The 19,523-nt window shown below is 39.7% G+C and overlaps 1 protein-coding gene across 2 annotated transcripts in view; it reads left to right on the top strand.

The window, feature by feature from the left end:
* The window catches only part of FBN2 (fibrillin 2), a 239,987-nt gene that overhangs the window by 202,092 nt on the left and 18,372 nt on the right, over positions 1 to 19,523 (top strand). For both annotated transcript variants that reach the window (XM_025433409.3, XM_049116030.1), the window contains 13 exons: positions 150 to 275; positions 737 to 862; positions 2,688 to 2,804; positions 4,749 to 4,877; positions 5,307 to 5,426; positions 8,172 to 8,297; positions 9,054 to 9,206; positions 9,981 to 10,046; positions 10,352 to 10,477; positions 11,046 to 11,165; positions 12,250 to 12,372; positions 12,824 to 12,955; positions 18,393 to 18,518. In XM_025433409.3, the coding sequence (XP_025289194.2) occupies positions 150 to 275; positions 737 to 862; positions 2,688 to 2,804; positions 4,749 to 4,877; positions 5,307 to 5,426; positions 8,172 to 8,297; positions 9,054 to 9,206; positions 9,981 to 10,046; positions 10,352 to 10,477; positions 11,046 to 11,165; positions 12,250 to 12,372; positions 12,824 to 12,955; positions 18,393 to 18,518 (1,590 nt within the window). The remainder of the gene's footprint in view (positions 1 to 149; positions 276 to 736; positions 863 to 2,687; positions 2,805 to 4,748; positions 4,878 to 5,306; positions 5,427 to 8,171; positions 8,298 to 9,053; positions 9,207 to 9,980; positions 10,047 to 10,351; positions 10,478 to 11,045; positions 11,166 to 12,249; positions 12,373 to 12,823; positions 12,956 to 18,392; positions 18,519 to 19,523) is intronic.

Genomic DNA, 19,523 nt, shown 5'->3' with positions numbered 1-19,523 from the left:
CAGTTTGGTGGACACAAATGGGTTTTAGATACTCTTCTGATTTGTACCATGTCTTCTATGGCCTCAAGGAGTGGGTCACCACCCTGGTGACGCTATGGTAATACGAATGCCATAAGCAAATTCTTACCATGGACTCGTTGTTCTTTCAGACATTGATGAGTGCAGCAATGGTGACAATCTGTGCCAGCGGCATGCAGACTGCCTCAACAGCCCAGGCAGTTACCGCTGCGAATGTGCAGCGGGCTTCAAGTTGTCCCCCAACGGAGCCTGCGTAGGTGAGAGAGGCTGCACGGCCTTCTTCCCCTTCTCCTCCACTAAGAAGTCTGCTGTGCTTTCCTATTAAAACATATTTTCAGAGAGAACTTTTTAAAGACTTTCTAAGTAAACCTTTTCATTTCTACCGAATCTGTTCCACCATATATTTTAGATTAATTTGTGAGGAAAAAAGAAATCTCTTCAATGGATTTTCCTAGGATTAGACCTAAAATAAAATAGTATCTTTGAGATACCCATCAGCATAGAAAAATGAGCTTTTTTTTTTTTTTTGCTTTTTTTTCTTTTTTTAGGTCTTGGGTATTTTCAAGCCTCACTTCTTTTGATTTGGCCATTGTTATGGTTCATTTTCAGCCTGCCTTTAATAATTAATAGCAGGTTATAGAAACAGGCCTGTGAAAAAAATGAAGGAATCTTAATAAAAATCAGTTATGTGTAACATGTGTTCTATTTTTTGTTTTAGATCGCAACGAATGTTTAGAAATTCCTAATGTTTGCAGTCATGGCCTGTGTGTTGATTTGCAAGGAAGTTACCAGTGCATCTGCCACAATGGCTTTAAGGCTTCCCAGGACCAGACTATGTGCATGGGTAAGCGGAGGGACCTGAGTCCCAGGACTGCAATGAACTGAGACTCCAAGAGAGCTCACGGGTTGGCCACTTGTCGTGTGACTTCTTCCATGTCTCTGTCAGAAACAGTCTCCCAAAAAGTTAGCTAGGTTAAACTCTTCATGTCTTCATTCAATGTAAGATTTGTGAGCAGGGACACACTGTAGTATGTTCTTTGGTTCACTGTTCACAGACAGCCTTTTTGCTCAGATGCCTTTCACACACTTACCGTGCACTCTGGGACACTCAGGGTTATATGGAAGTCACCACGGTAACCGGATGCCCTCTCTCCTTCTCTGTTCCCACTCAAGAAAACCTTTCCAGCTGCAAGAACTCAAGGGCATAGTAGTAGTAAGAGGAACAGTATTGAAACAAATACAGAGATACACGCATACATACATTTATACACTTTTTCCCTGAATCATTGACTACATGAGACTTAACCTACTGCTTTTGTGTCTTAACTCTTAAAAATATGTTCAGAAGCAAATGTGGCAAAACTCTTCAAAATGTTCCAGTAGCTTGTGTAATGGTTAGCTGAGCAGTGGTGGTGTTCAGTAACTACTTGCTGAGCTGACATGGGAAGAGATTTCAAAGGCAGATGGGCTTGCCACCTGGGAGCCCAACCTTGGAACTCAGCATAACTCCTTCAGTCTGATGTCAACAACAGGTTCTATCTTGGCTGAAAGAGTTCTCCATGCATTGCGCTTGAAAGAGAAAAATTAAATTTAAAACTTAGCTATTTATAATTAATAATACATCTTCAGTTTAAAAAAAGCTGAAGTTGTGCATCTACTATTTTGGTGTTAAAGGTACTATGTATATGAATGATAAAGTCAGATTTCAGTACTACAGAACTAGTTTCCTTTATGACCCATCCATACAATAAGGACCACCTGGAGAACGTCTTTGTTCATCTACTGTCTCCTAAGAGTTCCCCCATGGACTCCAGCTATGGTGGTGGGAAAAACTCTCTAGGGGATGCTTGTATGAAGGACAAATGATCTAGCCCCATATACATGAACCTTCTGAGAATGCTTGCTCATACATACTTCTCCTGGCTGTACTCTGTGTGAGAAAGAACATGATTTGCTTAAGAGAGAGAGAGAGAGAGATTTGATTCTGAAATTCATATGGAGAAAACATGCCCTCGATCCTAAGAATTCATTCATGATAAAAGTGAGTGAGACTCCTTGATAATATCTCTCTCAAACACAGCTTTCCTCCTTTTTTTGCATAGAAGTAGAGTTTCAACAGCTAGAATTCATTGTCTAAGGAATCTGTTCTCTTATATTAGGATGACCCTTCTGAACATTTTTTAATTCCATTTTTTGAAGGCTAATAATACTGAGTTCTAATAGACTTCTTCAATTTAGATTCTATTAGTCCATAAAATTTAGGAAACAAATATTTCCTTTGCTGTACTGATCAAATTAAGATATGTAAATTTCTGAGGGAATGGTGTTGATCATGCTTTAATAGAACAAATTTTTTAGTGTTTCAAAAGATGGATTTCCTTACAAGTTCAAACCCATTCCTTAAAACATCTGCACTTAAGGTAATACTTGCTTAGCTCAGTTCTGAGTATTATATGAGCCTGTAAGTCACTCAGCAGCACTTTATCTTATAGTTTTAGAGTTTTTTTTTTTATCCCATACTCATTTTCCTGAAATAAATATGAGGTCCTCTGCATTGAATGAGGAAAGTCCCAAGTGAGTCAGTAGATTTTTTAAAAAATGTAAATGTTTAACAGGCTGTGTTTTTCTAGTTAAAAATTGAATTCGTTGGAGCCAATGTTTCTTTGTAGATGTTGATGAGTGTGAGCGGCATCCATGTGGAAATGGAACCTGTAAAAACACAGTTGGATCCTATAACTGTCTCTGCTACCCAGGGTTTGAACTCACTCATAATAATGATTGCCTGGGTAAGTACTCAGTCCTTTGTTGATACTATTTCATGTCCACACATTAAACTGAAATAAGGAATAAAACCAAAGAGTAAATCAAATGTTTTTATCATTAAAATTGTAAATATGTGCTGAAAGGTATGTAATAACAGTAACTAATTTCTAGCTAACTACAGCCATAGTACTGGCTTAAATAATCACACAACCATCTGCTGTGTTGAGTACTTCTGTCAATCAACCGGTGGATGAGGGGAAAAGGCCATGCAGATGATAGTAAATCTACTGGGATTGCTCTACGGGTTGGGTTGGTTTTTATTCCTTAAATGGAATCAAAGATAGACCTGTCATTGTTTCAGTGCTATTCCAGGTATTCCAAATAATGCATTCTTGACTGTCAGAATCTCCAACTTAAAAACATGTCGTATTTTGAAACTTCATTTTCTATCAGCCTTTGAAACCAGGATGTATTTTCGCACAGAAACGGTGGATTGGGAGGCTAGGTCTCCAAGTTGGCCCTCAGATACCTGTTTGACTTCCATTCTGAACAACTATAAGTTTTCAGGGGAAAATATCTCCTATGCATGGTACAGAATTTTATAGTTTGCTCCTAAACAACAATGATTAAAACAGGATTAATAGTGAGTAGGGAAGGTTCCATAAGTCTGTGGAGGACATGGCAAGAGAAGGGACAGATAGATGCTGACCACATGTCTTGTTGGCCATACACGGGGTCCTGTGAGGAATGTGACAGTGACTCTGGCTTTCTACCATTATGGGATCCGCACAGCACAGACCCACCTCTGACCTCCTGATTTACACCAGCACACGTTCCTCTCATTTTGTTTTGTTTTGTTTTATATTTATTTACTTATTTATTTGAGAGAGCACACACACGAATTAGGGGAGGGGCATTTCAAGCAGATTCCGTAATGAGCAGGGAACCACATGATGAGGGGTTCAATCCCAGGACCCTGAGATGATGACCTGAACAGAAGTTAGGAGTCAGATGCTGAAACAACTGAGCCGCCCTGGTGCCCCCGTTGTGGTGGTGGTTGTTGTTTTTTCCCCCAGGTACTGCCACTGTGAAAAAATTTAGAGCTAACTGGACATTTTTTTCAACTACCACCCTCTTGTCTAATTTCTCAGACTCTTTATACAACCAGGGAGAATTAAAGACACTGATAAGGCATTTATCAAAACACAGCCTTCAAAAACCTATAGTAATTGGGGCACCTGGGTTGCTCAGTGGTTGAGCATCTGCCTTCCACTCAGTCTGTGATCCCCAGGTCCTGGAATTGAGTCCTGCATCAAGCTCCCCACAGGGAGTCTGCTTGTCCCTCTGCCATGTCTCTGCTTCTTTCTCTGTGTCTCTCATGAATAAATAAATGAAATCTTTTTTAAAAACCTACAGTAATTAATAATTAGTCCAATACAGTCAGCTCTAAGTTTCACTAAAACCTAAGATTTTTTTCTTCCAAATTCTATATTTTGTCAGCAAAATATATGTTAGGAGTTCTAGAATATTTTTAACATAATTTAATTTTTTCAGTATTTAATATGGTCCATTATTTATCCTTTGAATATAGTCCACTTCTCTCCAAGTAAAGTCATCTGCAAACTAGGCCATCAGGTTAAGTCTATACTTTCTGGTCTCCAAGAAAAGAAATATTTTTCATTCGAGAAGAATGGAAAGCTTCACCATAAACCTTCAGTTTTTATCTGGCTATAAATTTGAGTTATATTAATATGAAAACTTGTGGTTGAAATATACTAGGGATCTCTGTGACCTTATTAGTCACGCAGTCCTTACACCAGGAGCTGTTTATTCTGTGTGTCGATGAGGAATTGTAATGAAGCATGTTTGTAAATGCGTGCCAATGAATATGTTTTTACAACGCAATGTGTAACACAATACATTGTGTAAGAGCTGTCTCTGAAAAGCTCATTCCCATTTGCTTACAGATATAGATGAGTGCAGCTCCTTTTTTGGTCAGGTGTGCAGAAATGGACGGTGTTTCAATGAAATTGGCTCCTTCAAGTGTTTATGTAATGAAGGTTATGAACTTACTCCAGATGGCAAGAACTGTATAGGTAAGTATCTACATAGTGAACAGTCTTTGTGTTGTTTTGTTAAGCAATGATGTGACTCCCCACCACCCCACACACACACTTGGAAGCTCTTTCTCATTTCATTTGATGATCTGAGTACTTGACCAAAATAAGATGCCATGGGAAATATGGGGATAAGGAATATGCCAAAAATTGGAAATGACTTGTCCGAAATGTTTTTATTGGGTGAGAGCTTGGGGCTATCCATGTCACCGTAAAAGGAGACAAAGGAAACAAATCAGGACAATCAGCCTCTTGCCACATGACTAGTACCCAAGATGTCAAAAGAGTATCTCAGGGCGTATTTGTCCATCGTGACCTGACAGAGAGACAAAGTTGAATTCATGTTAATGCCATTTGGCAACAATTACCTCATAGTTAAATCCTTTTTTCTCTCGTTTCTCTTGAAAGATACCAATGAGTGTGTCGCTCTTCCTGGTTCTTGTTCTCCTGGTACCTGTCAGAACTTAGAGGGGTCCTTCAGATGCATCTGTCCCCCAGGGTATGAAGTGAAAAGCGAGAACTGCATCGGTAAGGGTAACAGTTGTTATAAGTTCCACAAGCTGTTGGGTCTAAGCCATGGTCCAGACCCAATAGAAGTATACTAAATCCAACCCCTGCAGGCATGCTGACCCAAGGAAGTAAACATACAGCTGCCTACATCTGCTTTACTGAACCATCAGAATCGATTTGAAGGTGGAGTGGTGGGAACAAAGAATTTATGGATGTGTGGGGGGTTTTCATTAACAGAAATGTTATCCTAGTCAAAGAATTTTCAGTGCACTCTAATCTTTTTTCCAAATGTCAACAGAGATTTTCTACTGAATTTCAGGAGAGTACAAAAATTGTAATCTTTGGCAACCAATTTTAAAACAGCTATTAAAGGTGTCTAGAGTCCCAGAAATGTGGAGCAGAAAATCTTGACCATACTGTTGAGACATTTTTTTCCTTGGGAAGGCCTCATGTCAAAACAGAAAATATTAATCCATTTGTCATAACAGATGTTTTTCTGCTGAAACTCCTCCAGCATACAAGAATGCGGTAACCACATCAAAAGTGGATCCCAGAATTGCCTGGTGAACACGATGAAGGCCGACCTTTTTACAGTTACTTAATTTCACTTTTATACAAATTATTTTTTACAGTCTTGCTGAAATTCAGAAGCACTATCTTGGTGTGGTTCTTCTAACATGAAATGATTGCTGAGGGGTTTTTTTGCCTTCGTGTTATCCAATTAAAAAAAAAATCTCTGTAGCTCTACTGTTCACTTTCCAGGGACTCAGATAGACAGAACTGAAGGAGACAGTTTACTTCATCAAAGTTAATTATTTTCAGACCATGTGATTTCATATAACAGATACCCCAAGTCATTCCAGCTTGGTCTTTATATCTTTTCCCTTTCTTGATCTGTATAGTGCCCTATAAAACTGCCCAATGTTTTTAATACTTAAAAAATGATACATACTAGATACATCTTACTAACAACTTTCTTGAAAAGTAAAAGGTTCTTTCATTTTCTTTCTTTGGTACTTAATCTCAGTTCTTCTCTATCCCTATAGGCCATCCCTTTATGGAACAATGAAAGTACTAGTTTGTCAGCCAGGAGAAGGGAAAAGAAAAAGTTATACTTTTCTGTATCAGAAAGGCTCAGCTACCTTTTCTCTTAGTGAAAAAAAAAATCTGTGATTCAGCGACATTTTATTAAACTGCATAAGATTTTTTTTCTTCCCCATCCCCATCATGAGCCACACTCCTATTTCGCATCTCCGGAGGAAAAAATATATATTTTTACTTGACTTCACTGTAAGACTATTTCCTTCAGACTAGAGTCTTTTCTACCAACTTTACCCAGATGAAAAGATTCCTAACACAACTGTACACACACTTACACAAACCTGCAAACATATATGTATCACACATGTACACACACACACAAATTAATTACACCTTTCACTGTAGGTTACAGCAAATGACTGGTACCTTTTAGGTGCTAGGAATACAAAAAGATACAGTTCTTGCCGCTGTGTAACCTCCTACATAAAAGAAAAGATGTATTTTGTAAGTAAACCTATCTTGTAAAGATAGCCTTGCAACGCACTGAGACCAACGCCAAGCTAGAGGCGCATCCTCTAGAGGGCTGTGGGAGCACAGGGTGGGGCTGTGATGATGGTGATAGATAACAAGTCAGGGAAGCTCACCACAATGGACTGGTGACATTTGGGGTTGCTCCTAAATGTTAGACAGGAATTTATTAATCAGAGAAAAGAAAGAACAGAGGAGGCCACTGGGACACAGAGGCAACTGGAGTATGGTTAGAGGCACTGAGTGACCTGGCTTCAGAGATTGAACTCAGACCTGCAGGTAGTGTGGACCACTACAGGTTGGTTGGTTGGTTGGTTTTTAAGAAACAGCATGGTGTGACTCACTCACTAAAATTCTGCAAATATAAATGGAGAATGTAGGATGTGCCTGACACCGTACTAGACTGGGCTGTGCAGCAGTGACCTGGACAGATGGGTCATGTCTTCCCAGAGCTTACACTGTAATGTGGCTGGAACTATGTAACATTGACTCACTTAGGTAAAATAACTCACTGAATAAGCACTTCCAACGAAAAAAGGGGGGGGGGGGGCGCAAATATCGCTGGTAAGGAATCCTTACTTATCTCAAGGAGCCTTTCTGGGTTGAGGTGGGAATGATGAAATTCTCAACCCATGTCTGAGTCTCCCTGGTTCCATAGGCACAAGTTTTCAAGTGCATGTGTGTTTTAGAAAGACCCGCCTGCTGGCAGCACGCAGGGATGTGAGAAGGAAGCAGCAGTACCCTAGAAGGTTTATGGTAATCCACAGAGGAGGTGGAAGTGACAGGTCACAGGCTGCCTGCATTTGGAGTCGGGGAGGAATGAATTTGACTCAGGGATCCTAGGCTAACATCAGATGAGGAGCCCAGCTGAGGCTCTGACACCTGTAGGATATTGAACTGATCACATGTGACAGGTGGACATACACGCCACCCTAGGGATCAGCTGCAGGGAGCTGGAGTTCTCCTTGGGTGTCTGGGCTGCATGGTTGATTGAAACTGGATGGAATCTTTGACTTTTGAAGCAATAATAGTTTACTTTTAAAGGTTAAGTTACATATACACAATATATGCTACCTTGTTTCATACTAAGTGATCAATGGATAGCAGATTGTTGTAGTATGGACACGTTTATTTTCAAAGACTGAACAGTGAATTGATTTGCTTAAATTAATACATTCTCCTGCTCTTGTCCAGATATAAATGAATGTGATGAAGATCCCAACATCTGTCTCTTTGGTTCTTGCACCAATACTCCTGGGGGCTTCCAGTGCATCTGTCCCCCTGGATTCGTACTGTCTGATAATGGCCGGAGATGCTTTGGTAAGCATTGCAGTGACTTCTCTGTCATAATTTGCCCTTAGGAACTTGACAACTGGACAGTGAATACTATCCTGCTAGTGTTTGTTACTACAAAGTACATGAATATGGCAAATACATTATGTTAAAAATACAGGTCTCAAAACTGTATGTGCTGGACACTTTTACAGTACTTGGAATTTTTGGCTTTGTTTCCACATTTTCTTAATGTCACACTAAAAAATGACTATTTGTATGTATTTGCTTCTTATTATTGCTTCACTGTTCCATTTTTAATTGGTATAGATTTTTTTGTACACTGGTACATGAATTGCTGTTAATGTGAATAGACTTACTGAAAGTTACATAAATGTTTTTGTTAGGCTATAACATGGCAATGGAAGAAGAGATACAGAAATCATCTTAATAGTGAACATAATTTCTCAGGTTTCTTAGGAATATTATAAAAACATTTTAAACATTTTAAATAATTACATAAAATTTTATAGACAGGTCAGTTTAAGTTGGCATGTGAAATCAGCAGTGGAGGGGCACCTGAGTGTCTCAGTGGTTGAGTGTCTGCCTTTAGTAAGCTCAGGTCATGTCCCGGGGTCCTGGGATCAAGTCTCATATCGGGCTCCCCGCATGGAGCCTACTTCTCCCTCTGTGTCTGTGTCTCTCTCATGAATAAATAAATAAAACACTTTTTTAAAAAAATGAAGTAGTCTATCTTTTTAAATGACCAGTAAGGAGGCCTGTGATGCTTGCTTTCTTAACTAGATACCCGCCAGAGTTTCTGCTTCACAAACTTTGAAAACGGCAAGTGTTCTGTCCCTAAAGCTTTCAATACCACCAAGGCCAAGTGCTGCTGCAGTAAAATGCCAGGAGAGGGCTGGGGGGACCCCTGTGAGCTATGCCCCAAAGATGATGAAGGTAAGAGCAACCCCATAAAATACCACTTTGTGCAGCTTGGGGCCTGATTGTCAGTCACTCTGGCTGTATACCTTAGAAATATTTTGAAGGTGAAATTCTTCCCTCATGTATAAACTGGAAAGTTCAGTGAGCAATGGAGTCTGAGGGACTCCACTCCACCTGCGTACTCAGCACGTGTGAGCGCAGGTAGTGTTGTTGGTACTTCAGTTCTGTCCCCTGAGGTTAGTATTACTGGCTTTTGAGAGGTATAGAGCAGGAGGGGATGAAAATTCTGTTCCCAGCTGCCACCAGAGTCCCATGTGGGGATCAAATCTCGGGCTGCCACCCTCAGAATCTTACATAAAATCACAAGGACCTGAGTCGGCCAAGGGCCCTTTGCAGGAGGAGACCAGGAGGCTCATGGGTCCTGGGTTAGAACAGCCAAGGGGTCAGGCGGCTCAGACCTGGTCTCAGACCTGGTCTCCAGGTCCCAGGTAGCTCCTGTTTGTCCTGGGCAGAGATGGCTCTGGCTGTTCCTCGGGAAGTGAGCAAACAGATAGAACCTGAAGCCATTGGTAGGCGGCACCCTGGAAGGTGCTGTACAAGCTTGAGTAACCTTCTCTAAATGGGCTCAGGGCTGCTTTTGAAGTAAATCATAAAAATAAATTAAGACTCCTGTTAAAAGCAGCTTTGTAGATGAAAAATAAGGCTAAATTTCATGTATACCATTAATCAGTTCTGAAGTTCTCTGACAGCTGAGACTCTGCACTAATGGGGAATTTGTATTCTCTATAGTTGCATTCCAGGACTTGTGTCCTTACGGCCATGGAACTGTTCCGAGTCTTCATGATACTCGTGAAGGTGTGGTTTGATGTATTTTATTCTTATAATCTTTTTTTATATAAACAGATCATTGCACATGTATTCTATAAATCATATTTTACTATATAACATACAGTATGTTTTCCTTGTATATGTACAGTATTATGTACCATATGTACTATATTTATCATGAGACTACATTGTATATGAAATATAGTATGTATTTATCTGATACAAAAAATGTTTACATGTTTTATAATTTTTAAGTCTCCCTTGAATAGATATACACAGATTTGACCTATCTTTTTATATTGAGGAAGTTAATGGATGATTCTATATTTTAGACGTCAACGAATGCCTTGAGAGCCCAGGCATTTGTTCAAATGGTCAGTGTATCAATACAGACGGGTCTTTTCGCTGTGAATGTCCAATGGGTTACAACCTGGATTACACTGGAGTACGCTGTGTGGGTGAGTGCTGACTCCACATTACACACTTTGAAGGTTCTGTTCCAGTTCTCTTTTCAACAAAAGTTCTCCAAAGGCACCCTGGATAGTGGTAGGTTTTACAGAGCCAGTATTATAAGTGGCTAATAACTGCTTTTTCTTCTCCAGTCTTATATTTTCCAGTAGATCTGGTTTATGTGAATATGGAGAGAGTTGCCCAACCTCTGCCTTCAACCAAATATTTAAACTTTGATTTGCCTAGAGCTTTGTTGCCAAAACCAGTAAGGGGAAATAGGTCCATTTTACTTTGACTTTCCACACTTGTTCTTGTAGCAGAAGACCACATCCCTCTATGGGTTTGTAATTTTTAGGGAAAACATGGCTGTCTGGGGACTCAGAGCAGGGTGCACTTGATCCTTTGAGCTCCTCTGCACAGAATAAAGTTCAGCCAGCCAGCCAAGGCCAGGGAGGGTGCAGAGTCAGGTAGGCCCAGGGATCCTGGAAAGTTCTGAGGGCTAGGTGGATATTCATGGGCATGTTTGTATTAAACTAAAACTACAAATTTGGGTGCACTGTTTTATTCTTTTCTCAGACACTGACGAATGTTCAATTGGCAATCCATGTGGGAATGGTACATGCACCAATGTTATTGGGAGTTTTGAATGCAATTGCAATGAAGGCTTTGAGCCAGGGCCCATGATGAATTGTGAAGGTAAGTGATATTTTTCTTAAATATTATTTTTTCTTGTTGTAGAAAAAGGTGGGGTTTTTTTTAATGTCTCAGCTTTTACTCCTAATGCTTTGACAGTCTACTGATGGTTATGTTCATCACAAATATCTGTTCCTTTACCCTGGTGAGCATAGTCCCAGTCACTGCCTTAAAGCCTTTGTCTGAGTTCGGCATTTTGGTCAGTTCAGAGTTGACATCTGTGGTGGCATTTTTCACTTGAAGTTGGTGTCACATTTTTTTTGCTTCTTGGCATGTTGGTTAGTTTTGGATTATACCATGGATGTTACGAGTGATATCTTCTGGAATCAGTTATGTTACTTCGAAGAATGTAGATGCTTTTGTCTTAGTATGCAGTTAACCAGGATGAACATAAAAGCAGAGTCGGGCCTGTGGAAGCCAGTGGCTCAGATTTCATTTTGTTCTGTAAGCCCCAGTGTGGCTAGCTTCTTTGATTTTGTCCTACACATGCATGGTTAAGTCAGCAACTTGAGCTTTTATATGAAAAAAGAAGAAGAAGAAGAAAGAAGAAAGAAGAAGGAAGAAGGAAGAAGAAGAAGAAGGAGAAGGAAGAAGGAAGAAGGAAGAAAGAAAGAAGAAGAAAGAAGAAGAAAGAAGAAGTGTCTCTATCTCTAGCCCTCTCCTGTCTGGGCTTCCCTCTCACTCTTGAGTAGCCTTGGTTGGCCCTAGCTCCCTCCCCTAATTGCTCTGGATAGAAGCTCAGGAAGTTTTTAGTGAAGATGTAGCTGCCAGGTGCTGCTGCTGCCAGGACTATGGCCATCCACAGGGTAATTTCAGAAAAACAAAAATAAACAAAAACACTAGTAACTTCTTTCCTGCTGGTGGTTTGCTGAGTTTCAACTCACTGCTGGAAACTACTTAGGGAGTTGATTTTGTATTTTATTTTTAGAGTTTATAGTTGCTATTTGTTGGAGGATGAGTTAGGATACCTACTTCTCCGTAGCAGTAGCGGCTTTCTCTATGTCAGCTGAGTGAACACATCGGTGTTTACATAAACAGACAACTAAAACTCTAGGCTCAGTATATGCCTGCCTTTTTCCTTGACCAGATATCAATGAGTGTGCCCAGAACCCACTGCTGTGCGCTTTCCGCTGCATGAATACCTTCGGGTCCTATGAATGCACGTGCCCAATTGGCTATGCCCTCAGGGAAGACCAGAAGATGTGCAAAGGTAAGGCCATGGACAAGAGAGTAGTTAAAACTTTATTTGCCACACTGGAAATACATTTTAGTGATTTTATAGTTCTCTGCTTTCTTCTAGAGTTTGCAGAGGTATATCAGACAGCCCTGTGCTGGTAGATTTCCATACCTTAGGTGACAAGACACTGGATGGTCTGCCCAAGCAAATCAAAGATAAGACAAGTTGAAGAACCTACCATTGTCACACTTCTGGGCTCTTATTAAAGCAAAGACTGTCCTTTCCTGAACCTGTTTTCATTAGGCCCAATGCTGAAACTTGTATAAATTTATAGTATAGCCAGGAGTTGGAAAATCTTGGGCTCCTCCTTTATCCATCACACAGGAAAATTCTTAAGAGCCAGAAAATCAAAACTAAGACTTCAAATCCGAGACAGTAGCCTGCTGCTGAGAATTCTTTTTTTCCTATTAAAAATATTTTCTAGATCTGGATGAATGTGCTGAAGGGCTCCATGACTGTGAATCCAGAGGCATGATGTGCAAGAATCTGATCGGCACCTTCATGTGCATCTGCCCCCCCGGGATGACCCGACGTCCGGACGGAGAGGGCTGTGTTGGTAAGGCTCTCCAGGAGCATGGCTGTTTATCTAACACTTCTGCCTCAGACAGGTTTACAGCACTATTCCCAAATCACCCTCACTTCAAGCCAACTATTTTTCTAGCTGTTTCAAGGGTGCTACAGCTGGATTTCTTCTCCTTTAGAGGCCATGCCAGCATAAGCATTTGGGATAATGCAGTGCCAATTGTGCCTGTCCTAGAATATATGCCTTCTTGGTGATCATAATTCTGTATCCTGTAAATCTAAAACACTTAATTTAGAAATAGGGAACAACTCCTTGAAACAATTCTGCTTGTTTAGCAAAGTAAAAGAATAAGTTAGTGTTCCCATTTTTTTATCATTTCATAAATGAGGAGAGGAAGAGGAGGATCATCTCTAGAGCCCTGTCACTAGTTGGACAGCCCTGTGACTTGGCCACATTGTTTTTAACATACTTGGACCTCAGTTAATTTATCTTTAGAGGGAGAAGGTAGGGCTGGATCTCTAAGATGACTTCAGGAATTTAAAATGTTAAGAGTTTTATGAGGTGTGCCACAGTCCATGCCATGTACAGCAACCACAGCCACTTTGCCTGTTTACCTCAGCACTTCTCAGGTAGAAACTGAGTCCCAGGAGTTTAACTGAATAAATGGGTGATGCGACTATGAACTGGTAAGGAAAAAACTGGAAGAAACAGGTGTGGTGGGAGGCACAGAAGAATAAAAATTGTTTTGACCAACTTAAACTGTGAGAAACGTATCAGCCTTTCAAGTGGTAACAGTAGATGCACAGATGTGTTCATGAGCCATGGCTATACATTGCTGGCAAACAGATCATCATTGAAAAGTCACAGGATTGGATGAGGACACCAGAAGAGTGTAGAACAGAAGCAGCAGTGACTGAGCTCTGAACACTCCAAAATCTAATGTGATTGAAAAGATTTAGAGTACTAAAAATAAGTGGCCAGCAAAATAAGAACTGCCCAGGTCAGTGTTGGATTGTGACCATTAAAAGGATGAATTATTCAGGCAGTTAGAGAGTGGCCACTTGTGTATAATGCTGCCGAGATATAGAGCAAGACATAGAGTCATTCGATTTGGTGATCTTTTCATCACCAATCATCAGGTAGATTAAAATCAAAACTGCAGGGGGATCCCTGGGTGGCTCAGTGGTTTAGTGTCTGCCTTCAGCCCAGGGCATGATCCTGGAGTCCCAGAATATCGTCCCGCATTAGGCTCCCTGCATAGAGCCTGCTTCTCTCTCTGCCTGTGTCTCTGCGCCTCTCTCTCTCTCTCTCTCTCTCTCTCTCTTTCTCTGTGTGTGTCTCTCATGAATAAATAAATAAAATCTTTAAAAAAATAAAATCAAAACTGCAATGAAGTGTCTCCTCACACCTGTTAGGATAATCATAAAAAAGACAAGAGATAACAGGTGTTGACAAGGGTATGGAGAAAAGGGAATCCTTGTGCACTGTGGCCTGATGGACTTTTGGTGGGAACATAAACTGCTAAGGCCTCTATGTATGGATTTTAGAGATTATTCAAGAAATTAAATATAGAACTACCATGAGATCCAGCAGTCCCACTTCTGGGTGTAGTTCCAAATGATACAAAAGCTTTATCTCAAAAATATACCTGAACTCCAATGTCACTGTAGCATTATTGGCAAGAGCTGAGGTGTAGAAACATCCTCAGTGTGTATCAGTGCATGAGTAAATCAAGAAAATGTACACACACAGAGGATTTAGGGAAAATTGTCATTTGTAGTAACATAGGGATAAGCCCAAAGGGCATTATGCAAAGTGAAATAAGCCAGACAGAGAAAGATACTGCACAGTATCACTTACATGTGGAATCCAAAATAATAAACAAATTGAACTCATGGAAATAGAGTAGAAAAATGTTTGCCAGGGGCCTGAGGGTGGGGGAAATAGGGACAGGTTGGTAAAAGGAAACAGACTTCCAGTTCTAAGATAAATGAGGCCTAAGGATTTAATGTGTGATGTGGTGACTATAGCTGACAATGCTGATCTGTGTAATAGAAATTTGCAAAGAGAACAGAGCTTAAATATGCTAACACAGAAAAAGGGTAGGTATGTGAGGTAATGGGTGTGTTAATTCACTCAATAAAGGAATCCTTTCATATAAAGCTGGAAATAAAATAGAACAAAAAAGGAGTTAGAGCACTGAGGAGAAGAAAGGAAAGAAAGGAAAGAAAGAAAGAAAGAAAGAAAGGAAGGAAGGAAGGAAGGAAGGAAGGAAGGAAGGAAGGAAGGAAGGAAGGAAGAAAGAAAGAAAGAAAGAAAGAAAGAAAGAAAGAAAGAAAGAAAGAAAGAAAGGAGAGAGAAGAGGAAGGAAGGAAGAAATTTTTCCCAAAGGGAAAGACAAGGTACTAGTTAGAAGTATGTTATTAAAAGAGATTGTTTTTTAAGATGGAAATTATGAGAAAATGTGTGTTGAGAGAATAACTCATTGAAAAAGGAGAATTGTGAATTCTTAGAAGGAAATACCAAGTACAAGTACAAAGACTGGCCTTTGAGAAAAATCAGAGAATCTTTAGCTGTTGAAAAAGACCAGAGGTGGAAGGTGAGGGCCACACAGGTGGTTGGTAGTGGAGAGATGGAGGAGTTCTTGTCTCTGCGCAGGAGTCATTTTAGAAAATGGGAGCATGGATATATGAGGAAATATAGTAAGATTGTCAAAGGGGTATTAGCTCCCATTTGAGATTTGAATCATGAGTTAAAGTGAGACCTGTCCTTGGTTGCGGGTTTGTCTCTAGAGTGTCATGCTGTGCCGGATTGGACACAGAGTAGACGGGAGTTCAGTGCATGAAGGGGACAATGCTATGGTCACTAACTGGTAGTCCCAATGTGATCATGAAATTTTCAAAGGATAAAGAAAAAGGATAAAGCATGGGATGCTAAAAATGAAAATTCCATAGGCGGTGCAACATCACACAAAGACACACCCTAGTGAAGTTACAAATTTCAACAACAGAAAAAAGAAAAAAATTGTCGGAAGAGAATTCTGTTGGCTTTAGGCAACTGGGCAGAAAAGGAAAATATCTACGAGGTAGTAGAGAGTCCAGCTACTTTCTTTAAGTTCTCACACTAATTCTCACAACAGTGGTAGGAGAGCAAAAGCAATCTAAAATTTTGAGCCCTATCTAGCCATCTCTCAAGTATAAAAGCTCTATTATCCATTATCGGACATGGAGGGACTCATTCACTATGTCCAACAAGACTTCTTTAAAAAGAAATAATTCAGACAATGAAAATGCAAATCAAAATAAAGGTGAGCAAAATCAGGGAAAGCATTAGATCAAGAAAGCAGACCTTGAACCCGCAGATTATAGAAATAACAGACACTGTGTGGTTTTTTAAATCCGTAATTTAGCTCAATCTTTTTGTATATACTTTAAAATTTCTATGATAAGCATTTTCTTCCTATAAAGGAAGGAAAATTTCACCAAAACACATCATGGTGAATTTTAGGACACTGAGAGCAAAGTGAAAACCCTTAAAGCTTCCAGAGAGGAAAAACTAGATTTCCTGCAAATGAATAGTAACAGTGGGTGACAGAAAACAATGGAGCAATACTTTCTAAACATTCTAAGGGAAAATAATTTTGAACTGAAATTCTATACTCAATCTAATAAGAAAATTTTAAAAAGACCTTGACAAATATATTTTAGAGAATTTGTCACCCAGACAGCCTCTCTGAAATGATTGCCAAACTAGATACTCCAATATGTTTTTATTAATCTAAGAAGATGGAATACTATACATGAAGCAATGGTAAGTCAAGGAACCAGGAAACCTCATTATTTGGTTTAGATAGATACTGATGGCGCAATAAAAAAAAAAGATTTAACAAACCAAAATTTCTAGATCACATCAGCATGGCAGGTGGGCACCAGAGAGAGCAGAAAGAAATCATGCCAGAAACTTTTGAAACTTGCTGACATCAGTACAGAAGTATCCATTACGAATATGTGTTGAAGTTGTTTCATGGTTACCACTGAAAGCATAGAAAAAAGATTTAAATGTCCAGACGTGAGATGGGGACAAGAAGAGAGCAAAGAAATATAGGCTACTCTAAGAAATATTGAGAGGAGAGGGCAAGAGCACAGTAGATATAAAACAAAATAAAATGGCAGGTAAGCATCCAAACATAACAGCAGACAGTATAGATAGGAATAAACTGCTGGTTAAAAGGTAGACATACTTTTTAAAACTTCTTTTAAATCCAATTTGGTGCTTTTCATAAGAAAGGTATCAAATCAAAATGTGAGATAGATCAACAATAAAGGGATGGAACAAAACACTGGAGAGTAAATACTGATTTAAAAAAAAAAACACAAGCAAAATATCAACAGATTAAAGATTAAAAATTAAGGGACACCTGGGTAGCTCAGCAGTTGAGCATCTGCCTTCGGCTGAGGGTGTGATCCCGGGGTCTTGGGATCCAGTCCTACAGTGGGGTCCCTCTGAGGAGCCTGCTTCTCCCTTTGCCTATGTCTCCACCTCTCTCTGTGTGTTTCTCATGAATGAATGAATGAATAAACTTTTTTAAAAGATTAAAAAATATAAAGATGAAAGCAGTTTATCAAAAATATCTCATTATCATGAGCTACCTTATGTTCATAATAGCATAGCTTCAAAAAAAAAGCTATAAGCAAAATGTACAGAATATCAAAACACAGTAAGAACAAAATGGGATTTTAATAAAGCAGTTTGGCCCTAATTCATCACTAACAAAAAGGCAGCACTACTTAAATTCCTTCTGCCATCCGTGGCCCTCGCGTACCACACTGCTCCTGTGATTTTTATTCAGAACTCCTCTGGAAGCTTGCCCTGCATCCCTGCCTGTGTAGCATTGACCCTACTCTCCACCCGCCCCCAACACCTTCCCTTGCTCTGCTCCCAGCTCCTCTGTCCTATCACTTCACCAGCACACTCTTCCCCCAAGTTCTTTCCCACTTTGGCTGGTGTCTCAGGGCAACTTTATGTCCTGTGGAGGCCAGTATTTCATACACCACCAACCCCCTTCCCCACAAGGGCTGAGGAGCAGAAAAGAAACATAGTTGAGAGAGAACCCACCTGGAAGGATGGAGTTTATTTTATTTTTTTTTTAATTTTATTTATTCATGAGAGACACAGAGAGGCAGAGACAGACAGAGGGAGAAGCAGGCTCCATGCAGGGAGCCTGACGTGGGACCCGATCCTGGGTCTCCAGGATCACACCCCGGGCTGAGGGCAGGCTAAACCGCTGCACCACCCGGGCTGCCCAGGATGGAGTTTAAAAGGAAATCCATACTCACATATGACTAGTTTTAATCCATCTGATTACTATTTTGGTGAGGAAGTTTTAAATAAGATACAACCCACTAGAGGATAATGTGTAAATGGCAATTTTGTAGTCTGCTCATCATTCACCCTGTTTGTTTTCCCCAAGATGAAAATGAATGCAGGACCAAGCCTGGAATTTGTGAGAACGGGCGCTGCGTTAACACCATCGGGAGCTACAGATGTGAGTGTAACGAGGGATTTCAGTCAAGCTCCTCAGGCACCGAATGCCTAGGTAAGGGACATCTCAGGGTGTTTTACTTAGTAAATAAGACATCTCTTTTATGACATCATCACAGAAGAACTCCACATACATATGCTTATCTGCTAAAAAAAAAAAAAAATTCCCCCAACCTGAGTAATCCATACACTTCTCCCTAAAGGTACACATCTATTAATATGATGTATTTCTGCGTGTGTGAGTTGTATGCACATCTATGTGTAATGTAAATAGCCATCTTTAATAGTCTTTCCAAAATTAAGATTAATTAAGCCCCGTGGAAAGAGTGACTTTAGTAAAACTTACATAAGGGGATGATTTAATTCCAAAAGAAAATATTTGCTGTGTGAGGTAAGCTTTGCTGTATTAGTAATATTAAAGCACATGCCACATTTCAAAAATGCAGTGAAGGTTAGTTTTTATTTTATGTTTTACAAAATATTTTCTTATGGAAAATATAAATCTCAGCCATTATGTTGTATATTAATGCTAAAATGCATACATTATAAACCATTTCAGTTCATTATGAGCAGGTGTAAAAGTATGGAGTAGTAAAATTTAAGGCAAACAGAGAAATAAGAGCACTCATCGCTTGATTTGATATAAAATAGCATGTTTCAGCGAGGTCAGATTTTTTCTCCAAATGATGTCATTGCATTAAATCCTAGGAAACTGTTAGTCTGGAAAATAAATTGTGTTTACTGGTGTCTCCAATCTAGATCCTTACTAACCAGACTTTCCAGCAACAGAAAAAGATAACCTACATAGTGTAATGTACTTCTCTGTTCATGTTAGTAATGGTTCACTGGGACAGTTCATGAAACCATATTAAAGATTTATTTGCCTACTTACATCAGAGAAATTCCTCTATTTATACTAAAAAAAAAAATCTGCTTAGTCCAAATGTTTGAACAATCCTTTATATGCAGAAAAGACAAGATTGGATTGAATATGTACCAAGATTATAACATCATCTAGGATTTGCTTTTCAGAAACAAATTCTGATGCTCATATGCTTAT

Source organism: Canis lupus, chromosome 11 (assembly GCF_003254725.2).
Source record: "Canis lupus dingo isolate Sandy chromosome 11, ASM325472v2, whole genome shotgun sequence".
In the NCBI taxonomy this organism is placed as follows: domain Eukaryota; kingdom Metazoa; phylum Chordata; class Mammalia; order Carnivora; family Canidae; genus Canis; species Canis lupus.
Note: the sequence above shows the minus strand (reverse complement) of the source record. Positions and strands in the feature narration are given on the sequence as shown.